Source organism: Anarhichas minor, unplaced genomic scaffold (assembly GCF_050575085.1).
Source record: "Anarhichas minor isolate MPS153535 unplaced genomic scaffold, ASM5057508v1 ptg000031l, whole genome shotgun sequence".
Classification (NCBI taxonomy): Eukaryota; Metazoa; Chordata; class Actinopteri; order Perciformes; family Anarhichadidae; genus Anarhichas; species Anarhichas minor.
Genome location: NW_027466477.1, coordinates 1,985,239 through 2,009,431, shown reverse-complemented (window position 1 = coordinate 2,009,431; position 24,193 = coordinate 1,985,239). Strand labels below are relative to the sequence as shown.

General features: G+C 44.3%; 1 protein-coding gene across 1 annotated transcript in view; it reads right to left on the bottom strand.

Annotated features, from left to right (window-relative positions):
* Positions 1–24,193, bottom strand: part of ppargc1b (peroxisome proliferator-activated receptor gamma, coactivator 1 beta) — an 86,850-nt gene that overhangs the window by 12,034 nt on the left and 50,623 nt on the right. The window contains exons 2-6 of the mRNA XM_076105283.1: positions 17,346–17,534; positions 12,663–12,863; positions 4,826–4,951; positions 912–1,947; positions 517–562 (exon numbers count right to left, since the gene is read on the bottom strand). Coding sequence (XP_075961398.1) covers positions 517–562; positions 912–1,947; positions 4,826–4,951; positions 12,663–12,863; positions 17,346–17,534 — 1,598 coding nt within the window. The remainder of the gene's footprint in view (positions 1–516; positions 563–911; positions 1,948–4,825; positions 4,952–12,662; positions 12,864–17,345; positions 17,535–24,193) is intronic.

Sequence of the window (24,193 nt, the reverse complement as noted above, 5' to 3'; positions counted from 1 at the left end):
AAGCAGTTTTACACTAAGGCCCAGGTCTTCATTATAACGACACCATACTGTATGTTTCTCTCATTGAAGGATCTCCCGAGAGGCATCTATCTTCCACCGGTCTGCTCCACAGAGGCCACTGCAGCTTTTATTTTATTTTTAATATAAAGAAGAAGAAGAAGAAGATGGCGATTTCTGGAAATGAGCACTGCAACATTTTAGCGTAAATTAACATTGGAAGTGGAGTTTTTGGATTAATAGTTATGACTAATGCACTTTTAATGAGTCATTTTGATTATTTGGTTTGAAATACATCGTTGGATATCTTACATGTAGCTTCTGACTGTACGCTTTTAATAAATAGTTGGATATGAACCAGTAGAGAGTTGATCTGATAGCACCAGTCGGAGGACCAGGACATTCATCTAAGGAGGACTCGCTGCTGCATGCAAGATGCTGCATAACAAATGGAGATCTTTTTGCAAAGCTACTCCTGTGTGATGAGACACAGCAGCTGCTTCACGTGGAGAAACTCACCCTGTGGACTTGGGGGTGAGAGTCAGACAGAGGCAGGCTCTCTTCTCTGCAATCAGAATAAGAAGCCAGTTACAACCAGGCACAACTTCAGATCCACGTGTCTCTGCCATTCTTACCAACAGAGCTGTATGAACGTGTATGTCTGCTTGTATCTTTTGGTGCGTTCACACCGAGTGTCATAATAATAATCAGTGTGGTCAGCAGTCACGTGTTTGAACCTTTCTGGATCTCATGTTCTAAACCTAATGGTGAGGCATACGAGCTACATTATATGTGACTTATAAATGAACTTGAATAGTTTCTATGATATGTGGATTACAGTTAGAATAAAATGTGATGTTTGTAGCTATAATGTAGTTGAGAATAATGGGCAGTGTCCTTCCTATCCATCTCACCGTTGTGGCAGCAGGGTGTGGTCGGCTCATCGCTCGGCGTTAGCTGCTCCGGCCTCGTCTCCGTCCTCGTCCCCCCTCCCGCTTGTGTCAGCAGGAGTTTGACCCCTGCACGTCCTTCCTCCCTCTCCTCCCTGTCCTTCCTCTCCCCTTCCCTCGCCCGTCCAGGCCGCAGCCTCTTGGCGAAGCGGCTGGGGAAGGAGGCGAGGCGTCGCGAGCGCCGGACTGAGAAGGAGCCGCCGCCGCCGCCGTCCTCCTCCGTCTCCTCTGGGCTTTGCGCCGCCTCGGAGGAGCGGCTTCTCCTCTCAAGGGAGGAGGAGTCTTTACGCAGCTCTGGCTTTGGGGTGGTGGAGTAGGCCGGGGCTGACCTGGCCAGGGCAGAGGGAGCGGAGACTCTGCTGGGGCTGTGAGAGTGGGAGTAGGGAGGGCTGTGCAGTCTGTAAGGCTTGCTCACGTCGAAAGAGCTGCTCTGCTGCAGGAGCTCACGGAGAAGGGAGTTGGCCTTCATCTCCCTTCGCCTCGCAAAGGGGAGCCTCCTGGGGACGCCTGTCCCAGCTAAGCCTCCGCTAGTCCCGGGAGTAGCCACCAAGACCACTCTGCTGTGAGAGCTTGTGGCGGCCGGGCGGGAGGGCTCGGGTCTGGCCCGAGGCCTCGCAGCCTCGCGGTCCTTCCGCTCCCAGCCCTGCTGCTTGCGTGTGGGCAGGCAGTAGGTGTGCATGTACGTGATCAGCTCCACCACCGAGTGCATTTCTTTCTCCGAGCTGAACTGAGGCTTGGCCGGCTCAGTGAGGGCCGTGGACACGACCGCCACGCCCTCCACCTCGCTGCTGGAAGACTCCTCCTCTTCTTCTTCTTCTTCCTCCTCTTCATCCTCCTCCGACTCGCTGTCCTCGTCCTCTTCTTCCTCTTCGTCCTCCTCCGTGTCCGGGGCCGGAGTGTCCCCCGAGTCCCGGGCAGTGGTGAGGTGGCGGTGGAGCTCGGTGCACAGGCGGCCCGCAGGACGCACCGCTCGGGGCTTCCTCTCCTGACGGAGGTCGGTCTGAAGGGTGGAGACACACAAACATGAACACCAGCGTGAGCCTCTTTCCTCAAACATTCAGCCCTCAGTCTGCAAAATATTGCCATTACAGTTACATACCAACACACATTAACAGGGCAATGTTGGCCAAATGTTTATCTCCTAATAATTCCTGCAGGATGAGCAGCTTCTACAAACAGTCTGTGCTACTTCCACAGGTGCACGGTGAAGAGCACAGTAAGCGGCTGCATCAACACCTGATGCATCACCCTCAGCTGTGAGGCACTACAAAGGGTGGTGAAAAATGCTCAGAACATCATCGGGACAGAGGACCCTGAGTCCCAGTGGTGTTGGAAGAGGGATCCTGATCACCAAAGACACAAACTCTTCTGCCCGCTGCCGTCACAATCTGACTTCTCATTACACATCTCCTACATTGCTGTTTGTATTAAAGTTTATTTATGCTGCAATAACACACTTTTACAAAGATATGTCTTACTATTGTGCTTTATGTGCGTTATATTTTATCCCTATACTTTAAGATTGAATTATCTAATGTGTTAGAGTCCCGTATGTTACTTATTAAACTATTCTTTTACATATATATATATTAACGGGCTTTGTTGTGAGTGAGCGTGAAATCTAAGACGTTCATTTCCAAAAACTGCTTCACTGTAGTTGTTAAATGTGATAAAAAGAACTTGAAACACTTCATTTAATGTCATACTGACAAACTATAGTGTGACTTTTTAATGATTTCCATGATATACTAGAGTATGACATATTTCATGCCAGTTTTATGACATACTATACTATTACTTTAAAAAATATATTTTGACAACAAACTGTAGGATGACGTTTTAGTCACATTGTCCACGACATACGATAAAATGACTTTTTACGACACTATACCATGATTTTTTTCATGAACATTTCACGACATGGTGTACTATATCTTTCATGATATTTTTACGACATACTATAATATGACTTGTTGTAAAATTCCTCATGACATAATATAGTATTGCATGTTTTTTATTACATGCTATATTATGACTTTTTTATGGTATTCATATGGCCTACTATGTTTTTTTCATCATGTTATAGTACAGCATGTCATAAAAAAACTTTAAAAAGTCATATTATAGTTTTCATAAAAATGCCTAAAGAAAGTCATAATATAGTGTGTCGTCAAAAAGTGATATGAATATGATAATTAAGACTTGGGAACATTGAAACATTTGACTGATTTTATGACGTTTTAATGAAAAAAAACACTGTAGCTGTGCTGGAAATATCTCATCACACGGTCTACAGTTACTCCAGAGCACAAGAACAACAAAACACCCAACAAAACAGAAACAGACTCGTGAACAAATGGTGTATCTTCAATTTCCTGCCTTCAATACAGGAGCACTGACCACAAAGCAGTATGTTCAGTTTACGACTTTGTGAGGGATGATTCAGCGTGCAGCTGGATGAAATGGCTGATTCCATATTGCTCATACTGAGAGAGAGAGAGACTATGATTCACCGTTGCCCCCTTGCCCTGTCAGTCAATACTCCCGCCATCTGCCACAGCAAAGCCACCACTACTCAAAGACCAAAGCTCACACACACACACACACACACACACACACACACACACACACACACACACACACACACACACACACACACACACGGAGATTACATGATGGATACAGGCTTGGCTTATCCGGCCCTGCATCCTGTGGGTATTTTTTTTACCCTCCTTGCTTGAGCCACAGCAGAGGGCTGCTTGAGGCTTCGCCACGTTTGTTTTACGCTCGTACAAGATAAACGACCGGTGCTGTAATCAACCACCACTTGAAGCACAATGCTCGCGGCTATCCAATTACTGCGAAGTCACACAGCAGTAGCCGCTGTAAATGTCCTCTCCCCCCCGACACCACATCTATCATCGGCAGCAGCTGAAGGTTGAAGAGTTTTGAGTCTAAAATTAAATCTTTCATTTGAAGAAAAAAAAAAAAAAAAAAAAAGCTGTTGCTGGCTAGACTTTGGAAGATTATGCTGTTTTATTCCTGCTCCTGTGAATGATGTATAATGACGATCCAAGACCTGTCAGCTTCATCCAATACCAGTTCTCAAAGGCCAATACCGATGGCTATCATTGTTGCACCGGAGCCACTGAACTGCCAGTTTTTCAGCAGTTCTACAATAATTAAACCTGTGATTAAACCTCCCCGCTAAAACTCTCCCCAGACAGCTTGTGTAATAACAATTACTTCATGTGGGATTGATGCTGAGGATGCACGTCTTAACAAAACTGACACACACACACACACACAGCTATGGAGGAAAAAAAACTCCAGCTGCTCCAATAAACATCAACATAAGACAGTGACTTTCCCATTTGCCTCTTTATCATATCAGTGTTTTCTAATCTGCAACAGTTTACTGCTGGTTAACTTCAGGCAAGATTATGGTCGAAGGAAATGATGGTTGTACACGGGACACTTTGTACGGTACACCATCCATCTCAACACTTCTCCCTCCTATGTCACTCTACCTCCATCTTTGCTTCTGACAGAGAGAGCATCCATTATTTTCATTAAGCACAAGAGAGAAAACGCCGGTCGTTTCAAGTATCGGAACAACTATTTACTGCACTTTATCTCCTTACACTCTGGACAGCGTTGGAATGATTCATAATCAAAGGCTGAAATCTGTTTAATGGACGGGTCTGAATTCACCCTGCAAAAAAAATAAGTGCAGACGCCAGTGAATTACTTCTGCCCCCCCCCCCCCCCCCCGAAACAAATCCAAGGCCGAGGGAGAGATTTAAATCATACCACTTATTGTAAACCAGCCAAATCTACCTTTAAACAACAGGTATTTACAGCGATTCGTGCCTCACCTTGACCAGGGGTCTAGTCGGCCGGAGGTGCAGGCTTCTGTTGGTATAGCGATGGCCGTGGACTCGGTCTTTGTTTGCGTCGACGGCCGCGGGCACGTTGGGAGGAGTCAGCAGGAGCTTCTTCAGCTGGTGAGGAGAAAGAGGGGCGGGAGAAACCAGTTAGGCTGCTCTTTGCAAAACTAGCATCGACAGGATGTGCGTTTTTTGTTTCCTGGAATGATGTCTTTATGCGAGGACCAAACGTGGACAGAAAGTGGGAGATCTTCCAAACTCCGGCCCTCGCATTTCAATTTTTAATCTATATTCTGTCAGCTGTTAACTCCCTGCAGATGGATGTTTGTACAAGGGAATAATGTGCAGAGGAGGCCATGAGGTTATGATACTGTACATTTATCACTACAGCTGACAACTACATGGCACGTTCACATTTCCCATTAAAGAGCTGGATTCAGCCACTTCTCTCTCTCTATAATAACATAGAATATGACTTCTGCTCCTCAATTTGTTCTCCATCCTAACCGTCCTATCTATCATTCCCTCCGTGGTCACTTCCTCCCCCTCTTTTCTCCTCCACCTATCTCCATCCTCTCTTCTCTCGTCTTTCAGCTTCCTTTTCTTTCTGTTTTGATCCATAAATCTTTGATGCAGTCCCCCTTTCCCACTTCATCTATTCTCTCCATCTCTGACCTTTGACAACCATCTTCTTCTGCATTTCCTTCTCTCCATCCATCCCCCTTAATGTTGTCTCTTTCATCTTTCCATACTCTCCTTCCTTCAGATCAAACAGGAAGCCACGGTTAGTACAGAGAGGAAACAGAACAAACCCCCTCTCGACTCCTACCTAGAGATATCAACACAACCGCTCCTCATTCCCCCGCTATCCTTTCATTGCTTTTCTTTTTTCATCTGCCTACTCATCCATTTATTCCAGTGCCTGGCTTCATGACAGGGCTATCAGCTGATATAAATCAGCTTAGGGAGAAAATCCCCCCACTAAGCTGTGCAGCGTTTGCTCCAGAAGACGACGGTGTAGAAAATACAGATGTGATAGGAGTAGAGGATTGGAGCGGTAGGATGTACCGGGGCTTCCCAAAATGATTTACAGCAAAAGGGGCCCTGCACCCAGAGGGCTATCTTAATGCAACACACCCTCTGGAAGCCATTCTGGCGGCCCTCATCACTCGGGAAGCAGTGACCGTGGTCGCCTGAGTGTTACAAATCCATCCCTCCTGGGAATTAATACAATTATTTAATATGATTTGGCTATTACGATGAAATTGAGGGAAATTCTAAATGATAAATCCACGCCTACATTTTTGTTTGGATAAGAAATAATTGAGTATTCGCTGCTCCTTCGTCAAACTGACAGGGCAACCACGGAGCCACACTGTCACTAACTGCACTCGCTGACATATTATTTAAATATTGGAAAAAATGAATAAGCAATAACAGAGAGAAGCAGACAGAAGGGTCTACAATACGCGTTTAAAGGACAAATCCAGGATGTTGAACTGATTCAGCATTGAAAACAAGTTAAAAAGATAAAGATAGAAGCTGAAGCCAAAAGTGAACCAACACAGCAGCTGGAGATCGAGACAGGAGACAATGAAATGAAGGAACAGCTCTGTTCCTGTAAAGTCGGGTAGATCTTTATTCACTGTCGTAATCTTTAAAAAGCAAAAGCAGCACGTGTTTACATTCAGAATACCTTCAGCAGCTAGCGTAGCATAGACGTGCTAATGCTAGTTAATGATGTGCTAACATCCTCTGCTAATGTTGGCTCCACAGGATTTTAGGTAGAAATGTAACGTTTTATAAACGCATGTCTCCTTCAGAACTAACGAGTATCACTATTACACAACGTTTAAAAAGTTACAGTATTTCTGTTTCCTTTTACTTCATTTTCTTTCATGACTGACGGTTTTGAGCACATCTGAAGCTTCAATGTGTGAACTCTCAGTTTAATGACCACTTAAAAAAAAGACAGAACTAAACTGTAAATAAACAAGATGTGTATTAGTATGTTTAACAAGGTGCATTCAACATTATTCACTTTAAATGTACTTTAGAAAATGACTGACGGGACATGAAACTACACTACAAATGTTATCCAGCCGCCTTGTTATATATTAAGCCATTATGATGACTATGAACTCAATAATGGGGCCAGAACATCTTTAAATACTGTATATACATCAAACCTGCTGACTCACCTCTAGTTCATCTTTAGACTATATATATCGTAAAGAGGCTCTTAAAACCACTTTCTGTGTTGGCATATGTTTACGGTAAAGTACTGTGAAACATAGAGAGGAAAGTCTTGAATCAAACTATGAGACGTAAATATAAAACAGATTTTTATGAAACAGATACAAGAGATTTATGGATTATAATAGTGGTTGTTTGCCTACAGATAATTCTCTCCAGGGATGGTAGTTTATCTACAACACTATCTTTGTTTATTACTGTAATGCTGTAATGAGTACAACATTAACCCCCAAACAGAGCTGGCAGTAACCTCAGAATACTATCTGGGTCAAAGGACCGACAGGACGATCGGCCGCGTCACTGATGCCGCCCTCAGTGGGCGATGCCAACTTGGCTCAGAGCGCCTGATGATGCTCCTCTGAGAGTCCCATTGAGGAGAGTGAAGAGGAGGCTGAAGGTTTGTGTCTGTGTGAAACACTGAAAGAACCCCCCACCCCACCGCCAGCCCCCCACCGCCAGCGTTCAGGCCCCTCAAACACTCTACTCTGGACGCCTACCAGCAGAGCTCCACTGGCAACATCAATGCAGGCCTTGTTCTGTGGTGGCACACACACACACACACACACACACCTACACTATGCAGTATCCTGTCTCACCAGTAGAGGGCAGCGAAACACTCAGGCCTGAGCACATGAGTGACAGCAGTCATGTGACAGTAAACCACTCAACTGATACAAATAGGACACACACACACACACACACACTGACACACTGATACAAATAGGGGACACACACACACACACACACACACACACACACACACACATCTGGCTGCTTCAGTAGAGTAAACAGCATAATGTTATTACACAAGGCTTTTTCTGTGTGAGTGGATGTTCGGTTGCTATTTTTTGCCACTGATAGTAAACACAATGGAAAAGCTACGATGCAGAACAATATGATTCATATTCGGTTAAGTGAAATATTCAGCTTTCTGTCAGAGGTCCTGGAACCGCTGGAGAAACTCAGAGTTTTGAGACGTTGCTTTTCAGACAAGCGACTCTAAAACGATCTTAAGAGGTCGATTATTTTTGGGCAAACGGGACAAGATACCAGACTGGAAAACATGAATTAACCAGGCGTCATGGAAGAGCCCTGTTATAAATATGGGTATTTGTAGATGTGTAAACATCAATTATAACTGTGAACAGTTGGGTATTACTACAGTTAAGTGGCTGCTACAGGTGAGCAGTAAAAGCAGTGGTGCTGTTGTTACAGAACATGGTGTTCCATGAGTTCACAATGAGGACATTTTGAACTCTAGAAAAAAGACTTATTGGTCAATAAGTCCCAGAAATTGCTAAACCAAATTCAAATTTTCAAAATGACATTATGATTTACTTCCTACAGTCATCACCTTGCATGTCTATTTTAGGTTTTCCTGTGCTTTGAAGAAACAGAAGTACTGTTCATCATTTGTTCCTCACACAAAAAAGATCTCCGGCAGCTCAAAACTTTAAATGTGTGAAAAAAAGAAACCTCTGACTCCCACACAAAGCGATCGGAGGCTTGACTCGTCTTGCTCGTCACAAACCTCGCTGCCTGGAGGCGCAGCGAGACGATGCCCGAGGGAAATGATTTAAGAGGGCGAAGCGGCAACGACAGGAATAGAAGTAGCGGTGTAGTAGTAGCCTGACAGCAATAGTAGTAATAGTAGGAGTAGTACGTGGTTGTGTGACAGTAAAAATAAACGTGTGTGTGTGTGTGTGAAACTTTTGGAAGAGTGTGTTATCTTGCCAGCTGTCAGGAGGAATGAAGCAACAAGCAGTTGACTGAGCGCTGTGTGTCTGGGGACGGACGAGACGGTTTCAGCTCTACTGTTGCAGGATATACAAGGAAATACAAGCTGGAGTGACATATAACAGTTCTGGAAATAAACCATGAGAGGCTACCGCAGCAACGAAACGCAGCATGAATTACTGCTATTTAACACGCAGAGCTGATCACAGAGAGGAGCACACGCTAACAGTTTGCCATCTTAACCTTTGTAACATTTAGGTTGAATATTTGGCTCATATTTAAGGAGGAAATAAACACACTTTGGCTAAAAACAGAAACTACTGTTCCAGTAATGTAACTGCATCAACTTTCTTCTTCTCCAGTTTCATCTTAAAACCTCAAACCTCCACTGATGTAGAAAAGAAACGAACATAATGGAAGAGAATGGAGACCCTTTGATGCTCCTGCAGTGTTTATTGATGCAAATGTGGATGTTAATATTATCATTATTAAGTGAGTTTTATATTCCATCTTATTTGATGCATTCTATGTATTTTATCTTATTTTATGAATCGTGTTCTACATCTTATTCTTCCTATGATTGTAAAGCACTTTGTGCTGCTCTTCTTACATGAAAAGTGCAATTAAATGAAGTGCATTCTTATAATTATAATTACTATCAAGCTGGAAACTGAATTTATGAACCTGAAGTGAGTTCTCAGTAAACTTAATCAAGTCAACTTCAGTATATAGAAGAAACGAAGCACCGTCACTCACAGAAAAGGTCTTTTTTTTTTTTAATTGCGGGCTAGAAACCATCATGAGCGTCTCCTCAGTACAAAACATCAACCATCCAACAGAACCGACCACTTCTCATGTGACCTTCAGGGTCCTTCCTCGCTACACGGAGACGGAGAAAGCTGGCAGGCGTAACTGATTAACAGACCTACACTCGTTCTTATTTTGACACAAGTTGACTGATAACCAAGGAGTCGTCAAGGTGAAGACGAGGGCGGGTCAGTGTCGGGGGGGCACCGTGTTATTGCAACACAGCAGCGAAGACGATGGCACCTGGCGCCTTGACCTCTCGGTATCGCTGACCCGTTGTTTTGGGACCAAACAATACCTTCCATGGCATTTAGCAGCAACAAAGCCGGTTCTGTCTCGCTGCGTCCTGTTTGCTGTTGCCACGCCAGCGTTGCGTAAGCCACACACACACACACACAGACACACACACACACACACACACACACACACACACACACACACACACACACCCTTCCTGAACTATCAAAGGTCATTAAAGTCATCATCATTTCCACCGGTTTGGAAGGAATGCCCTCTGCTCTGGTCATTTTTTCTCTGCGATGCCAGTCTGTAAGTCTTCCCACACTGGTAGTGCAGTCTTAAAAATAAAGGGTCAAATATGATGACACTTGCTCCTTCATGTAAAAATCGACCTGTCGATTACAGGAGCAGTATATTTTTACAAGTTCAATAAAAATCTACAGCCATGTTTGAAGCTCTGTGCACCGGTCTTACTGAATGTCATCAGTTTGGTCATAAACCAAAGTGTTAATGGTTAGATAAAAAAAGTCAAAGGATCACAACATTAATCACAATTCATCCTGAGATGAACGTGACTATCTACCAACTTTCATGGCAAACCAATCCGATACTTGTCGAGACGTTTCACTCGAAGCCACACATGAGGAAAAGTCAGGGGGATCACCACAGTCAGTAGAATTAATCCTCTGGTCACCAGGGACATTTATACCAAACATCCTAGAAATCCATCTTATATTTAAGTATTTCTGGACCAAAGTGTCGGACCGACCGGCAGACATTGTCCTCCACAGAAACACTGCCAGCCTGGCTAAGAAGTCTTAATTCTTACATCTTTTTGACGTACAACTTCAGTAAAAGAAGTTCTTCTTGCTTCTCCAGTACTTAGATGTATTGATCACCAGACAGTTTAGTGCCAGCTTTAAGAGGTGGTCCCTTTTGAGTCCTGCTGTTCACGTAGTTTACCTCCTAGAACCTGAACTATTGCTCCACATGCAACCTTTCATTGTGAAGCTTTCACAAACCTCCTCCGACCTTCGCCCACAGACCTTTTTTTAATCGTACGACTCGCTGTGTGATTGATGGCAGCGCAGCTTGCGTGAGTATTTGCGCTTTCAAGTATTCAGCCATCCGGCGTGACGCCTGGCTTCCAAAACAATAGCATCTTTGTAGACTAAAGCTAAATCAGAGCGCACAAGAAAAAAAAAAACCTGCGAGCAGCCCCCCCTTTTTTGCTGTGAAATGTAAGTCAAATTAAGGAAGCGGGATGAATTCATCTTGACAAGTGCAATAAGGCCGCATAACAGCAGTAATCACAAGTAATTTATCGCGGGGAAATAGCTTCCTGCTTCAATTAAGCTCCAGAGCCGGCTGCATTCTTCTGACAGCAGAGTGAACCGAAGGGCGGAAAGTAGGGCACGATATTCAGTGTGGAGGGATACGGCAATTTGTTCCCGTGTGATGAGACGGAGGTTCAGTGTTTTTGGAGGGGATGTGGCTTTAGGTGCAGGCAAGGGGATGATAACAGGGGGGTTAGTGGGGAGAAAAACAAGGTTTGTTGTTTCCCTGGAAGTCTGGTTCAGGGAAAACGATGGAGGGGCCCAGAGAGAGAGAGAGAGAAAGAGAGAGAGAGAGAGAGAGAGAGAGAGAGAGAGGGGCATCCAGCAGCACTGTGTGAAAAGAGACAGGGGGGGGATGAAAACAAGCAAACACATCAAACTTGAGCATGTGCTGGAAGAGAACATACATTTTTTTTTTTTATACTTTATTGATCCCTTTAAGGATCCCTGTATATAGGGAGCAGTGGGCTGCCAATGACAGGCACCCGGGGAGCCTGGGGTTCAGTGTATTGCTCAGGTATACACGTGACACGTCCCAGCCGAGGATCGAGCCGAGGATCGAACCGTTGACCTTCCGGTTCCCAGACAACCCTCAGTGAGCCACGGTCGCCCCGTGTTTTGATTACTAAACTTGTGAGGATTACTGACTTTTAATCCTGATTTTTGACTTTTAATCCTGATTTTTTGACTTTTAATCCTGATTTTTAATCCTGATCCTAAACCTGATCCAGATTTTAAAGGAGACGTTACGGTCTATCTTTGTGGCCATCTTTTCTATCAATTATCATAGCTTGTTCTCACCAAAGTCTGGGAACATGACAACATTATTACATTAGTTTGATTTTAACTTGTGCAAAAGAAAATTACAAATACTCCTAACCTAAGCCTTCTGATCATTCCCCCAAAGCACATTTAATTCCTACATGAACTCTTTGAATAAGAATCTGCAATGTGTCCTCAGTCCTGCAGGATTTGGCACTCTCCTTCTATTCTCGGAAAGACACATGGTCCTTAGAAATACAGAACTACAACACACACACACACACACACACACACACACACACACACACACACACACACACACACACACACAGGACTGGATGAAATGTCACAGTGTGCCCCAGCGTCCCTCCCTCTGTTTTCCTGGAGTTGAAGGCAGACTTTGAACCTTGCTGACCCAACAAGGGGAAACATCAAGGTTAGCTAAACGCAACACTGATTAAGATACAGGGGAGAGAGAGAGAGCGAGAGAGAGCAAGAGAGAGAGAGCATGGTAAAGGGGAGGAGCGGCGTGGCGGGGGTGAGAGAGGGGAATGGACGGTGTTTGAAACATGTATGAAAGGCTCCACTTCAACAGGCGGCGGTGTTTGAGCTGCGAGGGACTCCAAAACCAACGGGTAAAGAGAGAGAAAGAGCCCCGTCTGGAAGAAGCATTGAGGTGTTCTTACTAGAGATAGGTCGTCCGTCTCGGCCCCCATGGACTGGCTGAAGTCCTCGGCGCCGAGGGGAAGAGTGTCCTCCTCTTCCTCTTCCTGGTCGGGCTCCACCCCGAGGGCGGGGAAGACGGAGAGGCCGCCCACCTCGGCGTCCACCATGCCATCCAAACTGTCGGTCAGAGCGGCGAGCAGGGCCGCGTTCTCCTCTTCTATCTGAAGCGAGTCGAGCACAGTGAGAAGATGTGTTTAGAATACAGGAAGTGTAACGTTCAGCACATTGACATCATCTCACCACGAGGTCTGCTTTAGTTGGAGGAGAGAAAAGTTCATTCTTGACTTTGCAATCAAGCAATCAAGCGTTTTTCTTTTTCCTCCTGTCACATTTTTCTCTCTGTGGCGTTCATTTTCACTGCACTTTAAAAGTCCTCCACCTCTATGGAAACATCACAGTCATGGCTAGAAGTAGAGATAACTCAAACATGTCTATTGTGTAGAATAACAGTTAGAATGCCATACTTCATAAAAAAGAAAATAACAGAAGTTGAATTTCTTTGATAATCTACTTTACAAAAATTGGCAGATTGTGGAATCCATACATCCAATATTGTTTTCAAGGCTCCATGTGCTCTATATACTGTATATTAAGCTCTTCACGTAGTATAACCTCGACTTACAGCTTCTCCTCTCCTCTCTGCTCTGTGTTCAGCACTTCAGTCAAAGTTTCACTGATGTGTTGTCACCTGTCTGTTGGTCTCAGCCGAGTCAATCACGGCTTCCTAGCTGCGCTGAGGAGCTCAGAATTGAATGTTTTTTAAAGGCTCTGGTTAGATGAAATGGTTTATTTAAGATAAAACATTTTATATGAGGCATGCAGAATTAAATATTTGTGATGAAATATCACATTTTTAAGCTTAGTTTCGGTTGCTTTGGTCAAGACATCGGAAAGATTTAATTCGGAGGATAATACGGTATAATAATACGGAAAAAAATGCTTTTCCGCTATGCCGGTGGGTTTTAGTCTTGACATGCTCAGAAAGGACAGAACAGTTAACTACTGCTTGCAAGGACAATAGTTAACTAATCATTTCCTACATTTCCCAGAATTCAACAACACTTCATGGGAGCCGCATCAACCTGTTGCTCTCGGCTGTTGTTACATATACGAGGAGGCATAAAAAGCAGGAGAGGAAGAAAAGCTTATAATTACAACCCGAAACACCTGCGACTGCAATGCATTCTGGTCTAACTCCTCCTATTCCTCCCCGTGTGATTGTTGAGCGTCAACGTAAAAATAGCCGCTCTTGAAAGAAGCCCTCTCTCGAATTTGTTCTCGTGTGCTGTTGATGTTTTAGATAACTTTAGAAAAATATTGATTGCTGCAGCATTGTTACACATAAATCAATCGTAATTCGATCAGTTATTTTTAGGGAATAACGGTCATTTGGCATGAAACAAGGATTGTATGGTGGATACAAATAGGCTGTTGTGATGGATAAAGATTTTTAAAAAAGGCCTGATGCTCCTAAACCTCGAGTGACCCCGCCCTGCAAGCCACAGAGATGAAACAGCAGCCATGTTTGAGTCTTTTGGTCTTGAGTCATAAAGGCAGACGAAAAACAACAGATTTCTATACTGTATTTACAACTGGAAATGATCTTCCTCAGCAGATAGTCTTTTGCAGCTGCGTGTCGTTGCTGAATCGCTCTCCTCCATCTTCCTCCTGCATTCACTGCACTCAGCTGCTGCCTGAAGTCCATTCTTTCCTCTTTTCTGTTTTTATCTTTAACACGGCCGATATGTTGTAATCTTTGACCTCATTAGAAAGGACACAGGCTTTTCACTGTCTGTTTGACTCTCAACAATCTTGGTTTCTCATGATGGCGTACACGCTTTTCCAAAAAAAAAAAAAAAATTAAAAGAATTCCCAAGCGTTAAATTTAACCGGTTAAATTTAAAGATATGCGGCAGAAAATATTGTTTATCTGTAATTTCAGTCCCAAAAAATGTCCGCCCCGTCATCCCTCCTGTTCCATCCACGCGGGGGGTTGTTTACTGCGATGGAGCTGCCATCTTGCTGAGAGCAGAGTCTGGTGGAGAGGTGATAGCGAGGCCGGCCTACGGGAAGCCACCGAGCTCCATTCATCTGTCTCTCTCTTTTATCATCCAGCTCCATCTCCCGGCTGCCAAACCATTTATTATTTAATTTATTCTCTGTCTCACGGCCTCGCTGCCTCTCTTTTCCTCCTCGCTGGTTGCTGCAATTTAGACTTTGAAATTCTCCACAGAATGTCAAAACGCATAGTCATGAGGAAGATTTAAAGTTTGCAGGAGTATGATCGATTCTTCTCCTGATAATAATGAAATGTCTTTGGGTTAAATATGTCTTTCTTTTTGAATCTTCTGATCCATGGTTTTAAAATGATTTAGTTGGATTTTCCTTCTTTCTATTTCAAATTTAAATTGTCTAAGTGATGCTTCAGCAGCATTATCAGTACGTGTGTACATTTACCTGATTATATTAATTAGATTAGAGAGGTATTAATTCGATTTCCTGGGTAGTAATTACATTCCTCAGTGAGTGAGACAGAAACAGAGAGACGAAGACGGTAACATCAATGACAGAAACATAACATATAATGATATTTTTCACCGTGTAGACGTCTTTACATCATTATTATTGACATTAAAATAATATATAACACTCGTAACTAAATCAATCTCCCTCTCTACCCTCTCCAAAGTTAAATGAAGCCCTTCCACACACCGATCAATCCCGTCCGACATGGGATCAGACTCCGATGCGTTACTGTAAATAAGTAGCGTATCGGCGGAGAGACAGAGACGAAGGGACACTCGATCTGTCGGCTTATCACTCATTCATTAATGTGTGTTTACGACCAAACGCCGTCCGACCGTCTGCTCTGATGTATTAGTCTGATCAATACGGTATTGGCAAAATATAATATGCGGGGTGGCAGAGGAAAGGAAAGATGAGACATCTTTTTGCAACCTTGGGATCCAAGTGAAGGGAGTAGTCCACTATATTTATTATTATTTAATTGTTATGGCAGGTATAATATGGAGGGTGATGTTCTATGTTTGTGTTGATTTATTGTGTGTTTCTTGTTGGTTTTTGTGTCGGAGTCTGATTCTTCCTATAGTTATGTTATGTTATGTACTATTCTTTTTGAGGGTAACAAGAATAATATCGAGAGGGGAAAAGAGATCAACAGAGACACAGACAGTAAGTGAAAAGAGAGAAAGAACAGAAGAGGGATAATAACAGATAAATGCATCTGTTTCCATGTTTATCAGGTGACGTCAGTAGCAGATGACGCGTCTTGTTGTTGCATCTTTCTCACAAAGAGTACGTCGTCACTACCAATAACTATTACTGATAATGCAGCACTGTGAGTCCGGTCTGTGCCTTTAAGTTTTGTGAAAGACGGCAGGAAGACAAACAGTCACTCGGGCGTCGGGCTAATGGGGGGATCCAAATAAAAAGAGTACAGACGGAGAGCGTCTGTGTTTACTTCAGCTGCATTCCCATCATGTCTTCCCTGTCTTCATTTAACCAATACTCCGCGGTGCATCGCAGCATCAGTGCAATTTCCACCGGCAGAGCAGCGTTACACAGCCGATGATCTGGACCTAAATGATACTTTATCTCTCTGTTGTCGTCTTATTTTATTCTCCAGATGCGCTCAATTTAGCCTCTGTAATGGGACCTAGAGCTGGAAGCCTATAGACAATCAATGATCCAAAGGGTTTTTGCTTTCAGATAAGAGACAAACCAAAAAGGTATTCCCTGAATTCATCTAGCAAGGGCACCTGATACCGGAGCCTCTGGGTTTTCGTTGGCCGATCAACAGACTGATGGACTGCAGCCATCATCGTGTTACACGTGGCGTAGCTGGGAATACCTTGGCACCAGCCCTCTTGAGACGTGCTGCACATTTCAGCAAAAGGGATCGGGTGAAGGGTCCGGTGCTTTGAACGTGTTGACAGTCAAGGAAACTTTGGCTCCGCGGGGCCCCGGATTCAATGTGCTACAAGAGCGTTTCAACAGACTTGCGTTGCGAGGCAACAGCTTGGGGTCCATGTCCACTTCCTGGCAGCAGATGAGGGAGTAAACTGGGACACATTTAGAACGGACCGACTGTGAATATGCGTCTATATAAGTAAAATGACCAGAGTACTTTGTAAAATAAATCTGGTCTAAAGAATAAATATTTATATTAATATATTTTGCTTGTAAAAATAGATATGCCAAATCGTGCTTAAATACCCTTAAATCTGAAGCTATCAGGAGTTCAATTTGTGATGGAGGTTCTTTTCCAAGCTAGCGATTTGTTTGTGGCTTTAACGTTGCACATGTGCTTGTCACATCTTTTGCAGTTCCTCATAAAAACCCGAAGCTCGTCCACCAAATTTCACTCAATCCACTGTTAAATCTATTAATTTGATAAAAGCATGGCTACCACCATTGGACTTGGAAGGATCAAGCTGCACTTGAAGAGGGGGCAGCAGGACAGAGCGCAGGAAGGGCGAGAGGAAGTGGACTCTGTGTTTACATCATGGTGCTTGGTGCTTAAACACAGTTAAAGTTGATGGACATTGTTTTCCTCATGTTGAGGAGCAGAAGAAACGCGTCCACGGCAACATGTGAACTGTGTTTCGGTGAAGAAGCCTCACCTCAAAGAGCTCATCCGCCGTACTGTAGTGGTGGATGGAGGACGGCGACACGTCCGCCGGCTGATCGTTGCACCACTGAAGCTCGCTGAGACAGTTGACGCTGTCGAAGTCGCTGGTGTCCAGCTGGGAGAGGTCGATGTCCGGGAAGTCAGTGTCCAAGCGGTCCGAACACACCTCCTCCTCCCCATACTGAAGATGGAAAAAGAGAGGGGAAAGGTCCCGTTAGTCAAACATCGAGATTAAAGCAAACCCCCCCTCAGGCGGTTTGTCTTCTTTTTGACATGCAACAAAAGTGCATGAGTCACTGTGTAAAACATAACCCCCCCCCCCCCCCCAAAATAACTGGAGGTGCTGATCACAGCTGGAAAGATCCTCAGTGAGAAATGAACATGCGTCACTTAGTTGCTCTCTCATGCGATCACAAAGAGATTGATGTTTTCTCTGTGAGCCCTGCTCTCTGAAACACCAGCTACCAAACATGGGAAATGACTTCCCTCTGTGAGACTCCCAAGGCTGGTGTTTCCTGTGAAGTTCATCGCTCTGAGCAGCACCGGCATTGTTAAAATTAGGGGCTTGGTTCCCGTTGGGACAGCTTTTCTAAAATATGTATGCAGCTGAAGTAGTGCGAGGCACTTTGGATAAAAGCCTCCATCATCTGGCATATACTGTATATTATTACACTGTTCACTGTCGGAGTCACAAGGAGCTCTCATCAACAGCCCCTCATCTCTCAACAGCTACTCATTACAGATAATGAGACTTCCATGTTAGAGGGGGTTCGACACCGAAACCAATGGAGGCATCAGCCCCGGCACAATGCAGGATTAGACAGAAAATGTGTCACGTACACCGGCAGCACCTATCTGGAAGTGTCTCCGTGCATTTATCGAGCGCATCTCCTGTGGCTCACAACAAAGAGCAGCCGTGACCCGAGAGGTCTTACGGTTGATTAGTTCCCCTTCGTTGGTTGAGAATGTGTTAATCAGTTTAAATGAGCTGCTGTTTGGTCTGTTTGATCTGTGGACTCTTTGGTCACGGTGGCACAGCTTTGTTTTCTGTGTTTGATGCAGTCAGAGAAATCTCCCCAAACGTGGGAACTGTGTACAATGATTCTTGAAAAGTAAGTAATTTGCTCTGCGCACGTACAATGTAAGAGACTGAAGATTAACTCAAGTTTTCATTCATTTACAGATTAATATTTGAAGTTCAACATATTTTTCCCCTCCATGAAGGACCCTGCCAGCCACCTCACGAATCAAGGAAACAGCCTCATGATCCCCTAGAACCCCATTAAGAACTCCGAAAACCTTCACAATGACTCCTTCAACCCCCAAAGGATCCCTGGACTACCTTTGCAGATCTGGGACTCCTTTAACCCCTGTATTCCTGGGAAAACCTCTTCAGGAACTACTCAAGGACCTAAAAGCCATCAACGACAAGAATCCGGGAGTAACTCTTCACCCTAAAGACATCTAGAGCTCCCACAAGGAACCTAATAACCTCCCCAAAAAAACTCTAGAACTCTCGAGAAAGAACCTCTAAAACAGGGTGGAATGTCTGTAGTGCCTAAAGGAGCTCTACTCTGTTTTAGGGGTTCGTGAGGGAGTTTAAAGGGGTTCCTTAAGGGGTTCCTTCAGGTGTTATACTGTGGAATGTCTACAACCCCTAAATACTCATAGAGGCCCCTAAAGGAGCACTATAACCCCTTAAAAAACATGTTTTAACCCCTACAGGAACCCCTTAAACCCAAGTAAGAATCTCCGAAATCCCAATCAAGGATCTTCAAAATTCTCTCAACACATGGAGATCTCTTTTAAGAACTCAGAAACCGTAATGAAACCCCCGTGAGAGCCCCACGTTGTGATCTACTGAAATACCGTTCCAGTGAGACGTTAGCAGCCACGTGGTCTGCGGTCACAACACATGGCATGACAAAAAAAGAGAGCAGGAAATGTGTCTACGTGACTCAGTGTGAGGGGAAGCAAGCAACTGTGCTCTCTTGGGGGAGGTAAAGATGTTTGGGGAAGGAAGAAAGAATGGTATGAGGAGGGGAGGACGGAGGGAAGGAGGGAAATAAAAGCAGTCAAACTGGATGAATATGTGTTTGTAAATGTGTGTGTGTGCACGTGTGCAAGATATGAATGTCTTATTGTTCACATGATGAGGAAACCCGGTCTGTTACCGTCTCTCATTCACTTATAAGCCCACACACACACACACACACACACACACACACACACACACACACACACACACACACACATTTCCATTCATCTCCGTAGGCGAGCAGACAGGGTCGACCTGTTACACCAACCACCTCTCAAACTGAATTTAACTGACGGTTTTCATTCCCGATCAGGTTTCCTCGAGGTAATCTCATCTCTCTCTGACTGACTAAACTCCACGTGGCCTCTTACACTCCACTGCAGCTGAACCCTATGAGTAGATAAATAACTTTCAGTTTATTCTGTGTGAAATACTTTATGTGACTTACCTACAGTACAGTCAATGATGTCTGGGTACGTGCTAAATGTATTCTTATCTATGAGTAGCTAGATAACAACATCGTCCATTTACTTAACTGTCAAATGCTGATTTTACACAATCTACAATCTAAAAATAACGCTCTACTTTAATTGTCAACCGCGGGAAGAAACTCTCATCATCTGATTATTTTCACTGTCAATCCATCTGTCGATTATTATTTTTGGATTAATCATTTAATAAAATTATAAAAACATGACTTTTTCCATTTCTTACTTTACAGTACTTCGTAATCACTCAACCTCCCTCCTCTCTACAAACATCCACACAACATAAGCACTGTAACTTCATCCAGAAAAACACATCCAGCCGTAATATCTTAATCGATACAACATCACGTTGTGTTGACGATGGCTGCTCTACGTCGATCTACGACATCATACAACTCTAACGTACAACTGTGCCCGTTCTGTGTGTTGGTGTGTTTATTTAGTGTGTGTGAGGAACGTTTATTTGGGTCAAGGACTGGATGTAGCATTAATGCTTCCATAAATTACAGAGCAGAGTTACACGATATAGCAGACACGACCAAAGAGCCAATCAGCAAAGTGGGGGGGGAAGAGAGAGAATGGAGGGGGAGGAGTGTTAAGGTGAGTAGGATGAAGGGGAGAAAGGCAGGAGGAGAAGGAGCTGGAGAAAAGGACGGAGGAAAGGGAACAAAAAGGTGAATATGAAGAGAAGGGGGTGCAACGATTGAGTGAGTAAGTGAGAGGAAGAAGAAGAGAGATGTGGGTCAGAAAATAAAAGAGCGATATAGAGATGGAGCAACAGGGAGAGGGAGGAGAGTCGTGACTTGATTGAGAAGCAGAAGGGAAAGGGGGGAGGAGACGAAAGACGAGAAAGGGGGAAAGGATGCCCTCTATACGACCCTCCCATTGCTTCCTCTCCCCCCCAGCTGCTGATGCAGGTGTGTTTTTACCTAGAGAGAGAGAGAGAGAGAGATAGAGAGAGAGAGATAGAGAGCGACAGAGAGTGTGTGTGTGTGTGTGTTAGCACGCAGCTCACATCCCTCTCACGTGCGCCTGACTCATCCCCTTCCAACACTCGTTCCATCAGCGCATCCTTCCTTTCCTCTCTCCTCTTTCATCTCACTCTCTTCTCCGCTCCCTCCCTTCCTTCCCTCCATGGCCCTTGTCCTCTTTCCTTCACTCATCACATTCCGCATCCTTTCCTATCCTTTTCTCCTTCATTACACATCATTCTTCGTCGTCTCTTCTCTTTTTCTCCTCTCCTTCCATCGTCTTTCCTCTTTCCTCCCTTTTCAGTTTCAGTCTTTCCTCTTCCTCCATTCCCTCTCCTCTTTCTCGCTTATCTTCCATCCCCTCTTTTATTCTTCCATCTTGTTCCTCAGTGGTTTTCTCCTTAACTTTCTTCTCCTCTCCATCTTTTCGTCCCTCTTTCTTTGCTTCCACCCTCCTCCCATTCTTCCTTGACATCTTTCTTTCCTTTCATTCACCTTCTTTTCTTTTTCCTCCATTGATCTGTTTCTCCTCAGCATCCTTCCTCTCATCTTCTCCTCCTTCCTCTCCTATCAAGCCATCACCCTTTCTCTCTTTGGTGCCCTTCATTCTTTCTCTTCTTTCTTATCTCTTCTTCTTCATTCCTTCTTCTGCTCTTCTTTCATCCCCTTACCTTTTCTCCCCTCCTCCCTCCCTCCCTCTTCTCACCCTTTCTTCTTCACTCCATCCCTCTCTATCTATCTCTCTCTCTCTCCTCCCTGATAAACTCGGACAAACAGGTTGATTGATTTCTTTGTTTCCACTCAGCTTCTCTCTATCCTCAGTCATTCTCTCCATTGCAGCTGTCAATCAATAAAAACATCCTTGGGCAGGCCACACACACACACACACACACACACACACACACACACACACACACCCCTAAACACATACACGCAAGTAACACGTGTGCACATGTTGCACCAGAAAACAGGTGAACTGGGCGCACACACACACACACACACTGCAGCACATACATACATACACGTCATGTGATCTCATCTGCGTCACATTCACATACCGAAGCGTCGACCCTCTGCTGGTCTCTGTCACGCACTCAAACACACACATTCATATAGATATTGCCCCATGTCTCACACACACACACACACACACACACACACTGTGTGAGAACAAAATCATGCGCAACACACAAACGTGACCAAGCACGACGAAACACACGCACACTCTCTGACGTGTGTGTTTGAACTTCCTCTCCGCTGCGGCAGAAGGCGAATGCGGTGTTCCCACCGCCGTGCTGACTCTGAATAATGATGAAGCCCCCGACAGCTACACACGACACGACTCACACACGCCAGGAGGAGGAAGAAGGCAACGGAGCAGCTCGGCAAAGAGCGACGCCTTCCCTGCTCCGCGCTCGTGTCGGCTCTGTTTTGTACATGATCACTGAACATCCTGTTGAATTTATTGCAGCGACCTTTCTGACCTCGTGCGTCGAGATTTTCAAACAGTTCAGGTTCGAGCTAATCTCAATCAGGAAGTTTTAGGATCTCTGGTATCCAGCAGCAAATGTCCATAGAAACCAGTTCAGTACACTCACTCTGTTGCCCTCCTCGTTGCTCCAAAGGTAGTCATGTACCTAGCAATTTATTGGCAAGGCAACAAGTGTTGCAAACAGACTGATCAAGGGCATAGAAGATTATGCTGAAGTGGGTATTTTGTGGCTGTTTTGAAGCTTTGTTTTGCTGTGACTCGGGGTCACTGTTATAATCTATTGGAACTAAAACTGGTTACAGCTGCTGTTTTTCTCCCAAACTACAAATTCTTCAGAGCATCTTTTCCTGCTTACAGGGTGATCAGATGACTAACACAATCCAGAGGAGGTGGCCTTAAATCTGTACAAGTAAACAACAGACAGTTCTTTTGTTGTCAAACGCAAAATGTGTCATTCAGATTGAGCTCATTAATACAGTGTAGCTGATTTCCTCGATGTGTTTGACGCAGTGCATCCTCCTGCATTAGGTCGAACACAGTTGATAACATGATGAGTCCACTAGGAGAGCGAAGTGAGTCTGTACCTTCACGTTTTAATCCTAAAACTATCTTGATGCATTGAAAATGAACGCACACTCAGATTCCCTAAACTTCCCCTTCTGAAGTGGCCCTGAGCAAAAAGAGAGTTTGAAATCCACACGTGTGAGGTATGAATATAAATCAGGGTTTGTTTTTTGGGTTTTTTTGCTGAAAAACACCACAGTGCTCAGTCATCCTCTGCTGGTAGAGAAAAGAAAGTAATAAACGTGTTATGCTTGCTAAAAGGTGGAAATAAATAGGAGAAATAGGTGGCTTATTCTTCCCAGTTTTAATGTACGATAATGGGAGAGGCATAACACAATAGCATCGCAGGAATGAACACATCCCTCACTGTGTCTCTGACTGAATCTATTATGGCTTAAATGGAGCATTAGAACGGGCAGATTAAGCAAATGGGCATGAAATTAACGTAGAATAAGGGCACCTTTGAAGTTATTGAAAGGGCACACTTCAGGGGAAATCGCGATCAGTTCGTTCTGAGTTAAAGTTGTTTTTTTATAAAAAACAGAGGAAAACGTGAGTGAGAATTATAAGCTGCTGCTGCAGAAACACAATGACGAAACGCTGAAACACTGAAATTAACGCAAATGAACGGAGGAAAACACCGTGGCACAGAGCTGGATTTCAAATGAATTCTACGTCTATACTGAATGCAAAATCCTGACCTTTGACCTTTTGAAACCTACAAAATGCACTTGTTGGAGTCTGCTTGTAAAAGGGTATCGCAGTGTAACAATAATAATAATAATAATAGTGGCATTGGGGGAATGGAGTGTAAAGAGAGATGAAGTGTGGTGACTTCCATTTGTGGTTAATCTGCGTTGGTAACAACAGTGAAAACCTACTGGCCCGTTCAGTCATAAAAAGCCTGCTGGGACAAATCGCGCATTAAACCTGCGCTATTTATAGCGGGGCCTGCACGTGGGAGAGCTATCTGGGCTAAAACCAGCAAGTGGATATGGAAAGGCCAGCGAGACTGTGCGGTGGTGCTCAAGCATGTGGATGTGCTGGACCGCATCCTTCACTTCTATCTTTAAACACACACACGCACACGACACATTCTTTCAAGGGTTATCTCTGGTTTGACTTCTCACCATGGTGCTGAGATAAAGCTCTGGGTCTTTCCATCGGCCTTCTAATGAATAGCATATCGGGATTTTTAGTTACACAAGAATTACTTGGAGGCGGAAATCATCTAATTGGTTGAGTTAAGGCTCCGGTGGTGGAGTTAAAAAAAGCAGCTTTTTCTTG